The sequence below is a fragment of the Morus notabilis genome, unplaced genomic scaffold (genome assembly GCF_000414095.1).
Source record: "Morus notabilis unplaced genomic scaffold, ASM41409v2 Scaffold888, whole genome shotgun sequence".
Lineage (NCBI taxonomy): Eukaryota > Viridiplantae > Streptophyta > Magnoliopsida > Rosales > Moraceae > Morus > Morus notabilis.
The window spans coordinates 94821-104181 of record NW_010367841.1 but is presented as its reverse complement, the minus strand read 5'-3'; the positions used below and the strand labels follow the sequence as shown (position 1 = coordinate 104181).

Here is a 9361-nt window from a genome sequence, read left to right as displayed (position 1 = left end):
GGGGATGGGGGGGATTATAAAAGTGACTTGCACATGCACGAAATATAGCTGTGTGGTTTACATGCATGCATGAACACAGAATTGTTTTTATATCATGGAATATTGCATAAACTCGAAGCCTCTTTAATTTATATATACTTTGGTTTGGCTCTCTATCTTTTTTTCTAGTTTTGGAGTAACAATTAATATTAAAACTAATTTTATTAGATAATTGATTAATTAAGGCTATTAATTCCCTCTCTGCTAGTTATATCGAACCATGCACCACGTACATTTTTAGATTATATTTTCCGTCTGTCTTTTGTTATCTGCCGCCATTGCTACAACGTACTATCAGCAACAGCGTACCGTATTGAAGTGTACTTATAGGGGCAACCAGATATGTGTTTCATAATCATTTCAGTAGAAAATCAGAGCGGCCAGGGTTTTTCTGTTCTATTATTATTATAATGTTATAATTGGTGTGTTTGTTTTGCTTTTGGTTTGAAATCAGTCTTTCGTTTCGTCATTGTCGCCGGGCCAGTGCCACTGACATGTGAGCAATATTAATTTATTGGGGAAGAAAATTCTTTGTTGAAAACCACAAGGAGTAGTCCGTTTTCCATTATTGTATATATGCATCCTCGTTTCGTCATTTTCATGTCGTCGGTCCGGTCCACCTACTGGGGCTTGCCGGTGTCGGAGGACAACAATGTTGATAAATTGATAATTCCAACGTACACACTTCTTTCCATCCATGCACCTGATATCATTTAATAGGAAAATTATTATTGTACGTTCATGTGCACATCTATATACATATATTTGCGAGTTTCATGGAGATTACCCATTAAAATTAGAAATTTGTATAAATATAAAAAGCCACTTGGTAAAGTGTATAGTTGGTTGGTTCAGTGACTTCAGTCCAATATTGCAACAAATTTTTTTTTTTCCCTAACATAAGAGTACAGTAGCTCCATCCTTGCGGATCTACAAAATAATGGCAATTGCATTTTTTTTCTCTTGTTTCTTCTGGTATTTATAAATAGATTAAGAAAGTTACTTCATTGAAGCCCATAAATGCAAGAATTTAATACGTGGATAATACATATAATAAAATATTGGGAAAAGGAGACAAATACCCTCTTAGAGTGCATAAGTCTAGATTTTTACCCTTTATTTATGATTAATATCCTTTTTAATCAAATAATATAATAATCAAAAAGGTATTAATCAAAAGTGAGAGGCTAAAATCCAGACTCATACACTTTAAGAGCAAGTTCAACCATTTTTTATAAAAAGTTATCTTTTTGCTCAAATAAGAATTATATATCTGGGTATTATTTAGAATTTCAAATAGTAGAGGATAAGGTAACACAGTTTAAGGGAAAAAAAAGCAATGAACAATTACACCAATTTTTACGCAGTAAAGAATATTAACTTAAATTCTTGCATCCTTGGGGCACTATTAACAGTGGCAACGCCAATCTTCACTGTGATTTTATTTTGAGGCTCCTACTAAAAGACATTTGATAATGTTTAGACATAAGTAATGGATGAATCAATAATGAGTTTTACCTCTAGTTGAGCGGCACAAAAATCACATCTTTATTTTCCCTATTCTTTTTCCCACTTTTTTCCTCTTATATTTTACTTCCTCTCAACAAATAAATAAAATTTGGACTACAGGGATGATCCGGGAAATTTGATCCCCAAAAGCTAATTTAGCAACATAAATTATGAAATGTACATAAATATAGACAAAAGTAATGGAAAAAAATATAAGTAGCAACTAGCAAAGCATCGTGCTGACGCGAACACTTTACTAAAACATTGACCCTAATTTGTATGCATTTCAAAATCAGGAAAACGAAATCTTGCAATCAAATAAGAAAGATGTTATAGGCAAAAGAGCTTAATGATAAATATTAATACAAGAGTCAATGTCTAAAAAAACCTTCGTCCTTTGGTCTCTATCCGACTGTCACATTAATTTTATTCTCATTTCTCTCACCAAAAAATTGCACTATTTCGGAGGTTCAAACCTCCTGTGTATAGTAAAAGATTACAGAGAAATTTTTGTTTATTCTACACCTGATCAAGGACGCATCTTAACCAATGAAGAAAATAACATACAACATGTTACTTGCTAGTATTCGCCACTTGTTACAGTTAGACATGTCTATTTATATACAAACCTGCCCAAAAGAAAGCGCATGAATTTCAAATCATGCAAGTATTTCTCCACTCTAGCTCGTTATTGACCATTTCTGTACCTGCTTGAAACGTTGAAGAACCATTTACAAACAAAGAAGGCTATAAAAAACAAGTGGTATGAAGGCATTATCAAGTTGCGTTGTGTAGGCCTCCAGCAAACCACTAACAATCACGGCAACGACGAGAGAGGACCAATGCTGCAAAAGTAATAGACAAAGGCATAAGCAATGCCAGAAAGAAAGAAAGAAAAGACACAAAGTCATGTCACACTCGTATTGCCTTATGTTTGGTTCTCCCCCAAAGGCAAAGAAAAGACGCAAGTCATGTCACACACTCAGATTGTCTTATTTCATTTGTCAATTTATTTTCCTTTAAAATAATGTCAGGAAAGATAAGTCATCCACATTACTGTCTTTGACTTGAACCCAATAACAGCAATAGCTCATGAATAAAGCTCCACCATGACGTTCCAAGTTGACAGTTTATTGTCGAGCGTAATTAATACGCAGAGAAGAAACGATACCTCTGTAACAATATACCCCGTTGATGCTAAAACGGGAAGCAGAACTGAGCACGTGGCCAGAACAGATGTAATCCCAGCTGCAGTTCCTTCAATGGTTTTCTCTACCAAGTATATCATGTCAAGTACATGTCAGCAAAGTAATGCAAAACTCAGCAGGGGGGAAAAATCAGGAAATAAAAAAGAATACTTACTGCCTGTTTTGCTCCACCTGAGGACACCATACTTGTATCCGACCATCGATGCCTAAATACATAGGTGAATTGTTACCAAGAAATATAACACAATCTTACACGAGTGGCCCAATAAAGGTTCAGAAAAACCCTTCCATAAAGTAGCTTTTTTTTTTTTTTTTTTTTTTTTCCCCTTTTATAACTTCTGTAGCATATTCATTTTGAAATTGAATCAGAACTCCTCTGATCATTGTTAACCTTTTTAGAGTTATGAGTTGACAAATTATTTAGCACAAACCTTATTGCAACTTGTGGTTGCTATATCCCTTACATGTTTCTATAACTATCCACAGGTCCAGATGAAAAACTAACTGCAGAGATTATGCTATGTGAAATAGCATGCTTCTCATAAAAATAAGAACTCCAGAGTTATCAATGCGATAACAAAATAATGCATGTGATGACTAATATCACAAATTAGTAGTTTACAAAAAGAATATTCACCATTGTATCTCCAATCCCGAGACTTAAAATTCCAGCAAAAGGGGCAAGGGGACGATCACTGTAGCCAGAGGACATCCAAATGGGAAGTGCACATCCCAATAGAAGAGAAAAGTGGCTGAACAAAGCAGATAGCATCAGAAAAGAGATAGCATTAAAAAAGAGACAATAATGAATTCGCTGAATGAGGGACATCTGTTTGAAACTTCTGATCTACAAGGGAAAGGCTTAGATCAAAAGCATGACACACCTGACAATTAGAATATCAGAGTCACGGTGGTCAGTGAAGGCATTCATAAACTGATGTACAGGTTGTCCCAAAGGCCAAATTCTCCATACCTGTCTACAAAAATATGGTTATACAGGAGGACAATCAACATAGACAGGGTTATACATTCCAAATATTAGAAAAAATTGGCAATTTTTTTACACTCAGACCCTTAACCTAATAAATTATAACAATCAAGACAATAAAATTTCTTTTAGTTTATTTTAAGTTCTTTAAAAAAAAATTCCAGCAGAAAAAGCGAGTCCTTTGAAATAGATTGAGGGCACAGTTGTCGCCTTAAAAACTCCATTTTCCTCCTGACTGCTCCATGGTATGCAATGAAATAAATTTCAAATCCAAAATAATGCTCTATAATTCCTTGACTACGTTGGAACTTGTGGAAACCATTGGAACTACGTGGAGTGTAATTCTGATTTCCCCTTTAATTACATGACTAACATAAATAGTCATTCCTATAGAGCATAACGAGCTAATGAAGACGAAAAAAATTTGTTTAACAGGGTCATAAAATGGAAGTTTGCTAACTTACTCGAACAATTTCCAATACCATGAAAACTCCCAAAGCTGCACCAAAGGCTAGATCAAGAAACTTTGGCTGGAAAACCAACAGCAAGGTTAAAACATAAAAAAGAAAAACAAACAAAACGGATGAGCAAGTACCACATATGACACAAACATCCTCCTTAGTTGCAGACCTGGAAGATGAGAGCAGGAAGAAACATTGAAACAGCCATGAGATGGTAGTACTTTCGGAGAAGAATCCTCTCAATCTTGCTATTTTTTGAGATATTATAGAATTTCAAAATAGATGCACAAATCACAATCACCCAGTAGATACACAAGGATAGTCTTTTTAGAGGTTCTGAAAAGACAAAAGAAAATCCCCTGCCAAAAGGATAAAATTGTAGACATTAGACAGTAATCTAACGAAAATGCTATATGAAATATCCAAAGCTATTAAGTAAAAAAGTATTTGTTTAGAAAACAGAAATGATATGGCTTTCAAACTAATGCTTAAAGTAGCCCACTTATACATCTTGATAGGCAGAGAGCATCTCAAACATCTAATTAGACATACAGGAATGTTTCAATCTCCATGAAAAAGTTAAATGACAATTCAATTTTAAGCAGGAAGAGATTTGGAGAAGATTTCTGCAGAAAGCATGTAATTACTTCAATGTTTTAACCATTCGGCCTAAATGGATATGAAATTTTTGTTTCCTTGAAACAATAAACCGCCATTCATCTTTTGATATTAGAAGCCAAAAGGCTCTTATTTAGTGATAGTGTGAATTTTCACAAAACCTATAGACTAATAGCCTGGTAAGGGCTATAGGAATTAGTTATGAAGAACTTCAAGCTACAGGCAAATAGAAATCATGGACATGTATCCGATTCCTTCACAATTCTAATATCTACAACATTCATAAGAAATAGTAACAAACGCAAGGTATTCATTAAAATAGCTTTTAATCCTAAGGGTTGCTAGTCAATCATCTTTCACGTAGTCACATAGATCATCAGTAATCTTACTAATACAATGACAACTAAAATAAAGCAATATAAATTCTACTTAAGTACCACACACAGACACAGGTTAGACTGTGCACCCCAAAAAAAAAAAAAACCAACAACAACAACACCACCAAGATGATCTATTCACCGGGAAATTATTGTGTATAAATTGATAGCTACCAAATAACAACTTTATAGCTACCACACTAAATTTAATGTAACAAAAGGGAACAGAAGAAGATAAGCATTACCAGAGCAATGGATGCATATGAAAATCCAGAATAAACTGCATCCATGATGGAATGATCAGAATCATAACAAATCCAAGGGAAGAGAAGAATATAAGGGACTTCCAAATCTCATTGTTGGTCCTTGATTCAGAATATCGTTTACTTGAAAACCATTCCCATATTTGATGTACAAATTTAAACACCGCTGGGAAAAGAAGAAGGCCAAGGAGCATCCCCTGCAACGAAGAGAAAAATAAGAAACATACATATATATATACTATTCACAATCAGTTTCATCACGTAAATAATAGTCATACCTGAATAATAATACCAATCTCACTCCTTTTACTTCCATAACGCACCACTTCTGCTGTAATCAACAACCTACATGCCTATTTGACCAAATTTTGGTAACAACAATATCCATAAGATAGCTTATTCAGGGGAAAAAATATTATTAAACTTCAAGTGCAGGGAAAAAAAAACCAAAAAACAAAAAAAAAAAAGCAAAAACAATACACAAAACTAACCTTTGCTATGGTAAATGCCAACATGTCGCTTAAATAGAGAACAAGACCTGATGTCAACAAAAGTGCTTCCCCTGAAACGCAAGTGGATACTAATGATTACTAAGAAAAAAACTACAACAACAAAATTTAGTTTCTGAAACATTTGGGGAAGGCAAGGCACAGCTGAAGCTATTTACTTAAGTCTTTAAACGTAACTGGTGGAGACAGATTAAAATTAAAAAAATGAAAAAAAAAATTAAAGAAAATGATTGGTCTGGGAAGCAGATATATTAATGTTTTGGAATTGTATGATTATTGACAATAGAAAGCTCATGAAAGAACGCAAGACAAAGAAAATAGTCGTATGATACAAACCAATTGAAGCACTGGATGGAAAAGTATTAAGCAGATGCTGTATTAATCTCACAGCTGCCAATCCATGAAAAATCATCCACATTAACTTAAGTACCGTATTAAACCCTGCAAGAGAATGAATAAACGACAGAGTGAGCATAAATATTATTAGCTCAAGCAAAGGTTTAACAAAAAAGAGGAAAAATGATGATACAGTAGTTGCATAAATACCCACCAGAAAGAGATAATGTATGAAGAGATGCACAGCACAGTACCGTATACAATACTATGCAACTTAAGCTAAATTTTGAATGCCAAGTACTACGCAGACTAAGGGAACGCATATTGCCAGGTTCACACCATGTAACCATGCAAAGAAGTACAAGCACGCTCAAGCAACAAGCAGAAGTAGCCCAGTACTGCATCGTTAGGTGTTCGAACTCTACACAGCGAGACGGAAACAGAAATCAGAATTGTGTAAAAAGTGAGAATGAAAGCGACATGAAATCCAAAAGAAAACGGGGCCTCTAAGACGAAAGGAAAAACAATATGTGACACGATTGTTTTTTCATTTTCAATAGAATATCAACCAATGAACGTGACAAACATCATATACAAAACAAAAGAACGATGCTAATCGATGCAATAACTGAACCTCCAAAAGTGATCCAACCAGCATCCTTAAGTAAATCCAAGAGATACTAGTTGATATTCAGAAAAAAAAGGATCATTAACATAATAAAATGCCATTAAAACAACCTAACTTTTCACTTGAAGCAATGAATTTTATACCTTCAATTTCGACTTCTTTCATAGCTATGGCCCTCAACATCTGTGTCAACTTACACAGCATAAGAGCTGGCAAGGTAACAGCCCCTAACAGTATTCCTGAGGAAGCACCAGGCCTGAAATATATATATAAAAAATAAAAAATAATAACAAATAGAGCTCTTTTACACAATAAACAATCATAGAATCCCTCAAAAAAACAAAAAAACAATTATAGAAACACAAAAATTTCACATTAGGAATTCATATATTAGCCTCCGCTCAATAAAATACAAATAAAAAAAGTAAAAAACACACATTTTTGGAAGAACTGAAATCGAACATCCCTTCCATTCCATTTCCCATTTTTCTCGGTGCCCAAATACAGGAAATTTCATCCAATTATAACCATATAAACAAAAAAGAGGGAATTTATCTTCCCTCCGACGCCGAATATAGAACAAACCCTTGCGAATTCACATTTGAAGGGGGGAAAAGCGAAATCTGAGAGATTTGAGATATAAATTTACCTGGTCTTGAAGAAGGAAAAGGAATTGGAAGAATCAGCCAGGACGTCGAGTGATAGGGCGGAGAGCGCGAGGAGAGAGAGGGCAAGGCCGTGGCAGAGGAGAGACGAAGGAAGGGAAAACACGACGCCGGCCACGAAGATGACGACCACCGCCCTCTCTCCGTTCACCAGCGACTCCATGGCCGCCATTGCAAACGTTGCTCTTAGATTTCGACTCTTTTTCTTTTTCGTTTTTATTTTTATTTTTGTTGTTGCTGTTGGAAAAGGTAAGCGGTTTAATTGTTCGTTGAAATTATGGTGAGCATAAAAATTAAAAAATAATAAATGAATATAACCGCGTGAGGGAGGAAAGGCGCGCGGAAGAGTACGGAATGTTATATTTATTCAGTTGAAGTTAGAAGTTGAAACGGAACCCAACGCTACGTGACTTTTGGATGAAGGTTTCCTTCAGATATTACACCGTCGTTTTCTACCATCTCTAACAAACGTCATCAAAAATGTTAAAACGTTGATTAGTACCTTTTTTAAAACGTTGATCAGTAGTGATGGCAATCGAGCGAGGAATGATTTCTCATTCTCATCCCATCTCCACCCTCTTAAATCATCTTCATTCCCGCTTCTATCCTCACTTAACGAAAGACGGGATTAGAGTTGAGAATTTTCAATTGGAGAGAGGATAAATCTTTTCTGAGCGGGTCTCATTCCTCATCATATTTTATAATAATTTAAAAGAAAAAGATAAAAATTCACTTTAAATTTAAGTTAAAATCAAAGTTTCAAACCAAAATTTAAACATATGCCAACTAAATTTTAGTAAGACTAATTATGTGTCTAAAAAATTAATATCATGTATGTACATTTACTTATAAATTAATTATATTAATTTTTATATCAAGACCTCAATTAGAAAAAATACCTCGAGGCCGACTCGGATGATAACTTGAGTTCTTTGACCACGAACGATCCTTGCTCTAAAGCTTTGTGTTTAGAAAACCAAAGTCTTTCACGTCAATTCTTTAAATCTACGTAGACGTGTGTGTGGGCACACTCAAGACTAAAACGGGTTAGATCAAACACTCAAATTTTCCACAAACACCAATACATGCACGATGTGGAATTTTTGGGAGAAAAATTTTTCATTCTCTCTCTATTTTTGGAATTCGGCCAGCCCTCAAGAATTTAGGTTAAAAATTGTTACGCGCAATTTTTATCATATCTTATTTATAGAGTAGAAGTCAAACTTCTAGAAGGAATCAAATCTCTCTCTCCAATTTGAATTTTTAAACAAAAATTCTCCTCTACCTTATCTCCTTGTGGCCGGCCAACTCTAGGGTTTCATATCCCTGTGTGTGGCGCCAATTGCAGATAGGAAAGGAAGAGAAAGTCATCATTTATCCTGTAGTCCAATTTTAATTCAAATTCAAATTTGAATTTAAGTCAAACTTAAATTAATTTGAATTCTAAATTGAACAACTTATCAAATAAGTTTAAAAGGATAAATTTAAATTATGTTCATGATTCAAATTCAAATTTAAATAATCACATTATTTAAATAATAATTAATTCTCAATTAATTCTTTTGAGTATTTAATTTTAGAATTTCATAATTCTAAAATTTCCATTTTGCCCTTTGTGTCTGGTAGAATTACAAGGACGACACGGGGACTAATGGACCTATAATCCCGAGCTCTAATAAAATTAATAATTAATTAAACACTTTAATTAATTAATTAATTCTATTAATTCCAATAGTTACTCCACTGTAAACTTGAAATTG

At 34.2% G+C, this 9361-nt stretch overlaps 1 protein-coding gene across 1 annotated transcript; it reads right to left on the bottom strand.

Moving 5' to 3' along the window:
• Positions 1–1944: 1944 nt before the first annotated feature.
• Positions 1945–7864, bottom strand: LOC21403493 (dolichol kinase EVAN). The gene is made up of 14 exons (XM_024175682.1): positions 7586–7864; positions 7080–7192; positions 6523–6729; positions 6309–6413; positions 5955–6025; positions 5742–5816; positions 5446–5660; positions 4375–4564; positions 4209–4274; positions 3641–3729; positions 3394–3508; positions 2911–2962; positions 2720–2820; positions 1945–2393 (listed from the first exon to the last, which is right to left on the bottom strand). Exons 1-14 carry the CDS (start codon positions 7771–7773, stop codon positions 2280–2282), a joined length of 1701 nt encoding a protein of 566 aa, XP_024031450.1. The 5' UTR covers positions 7774–7864; the 3' UTR covers positions 1945–2279.
• Between the last annotated feature and the right edge of the window lie 1497 nt (positions 7865–9361).

What these genes read in the sequence shown, in the direction of transcription:
- LOC21403493 (XM_024175682.1), bottom strand. Translation starts at nt 7,773, where the DNA reads ATGGCGGCCATGGAGTCGCTGGTGAACGGAGAGAGGGCGGTGGTCGTC. An exon ending in AGATTGGTATTATTATTCAG is followed by an intron (nt 5,661 to 5,741) that starts GTATGACTATTA and finishes TCTTCGTTGCAG; the next exon opens with GGGATGCTCCTTGGCCTTCT. An exon ending in TCTGATATTCTAATTGTCAG is followed by an intron (nt 3,509 to 3,640) that starts GTGTGTCATGCT and finishes TGCTTTGTTCAG; the next exon opens with CCACTTTTCTCTTCTATTGG.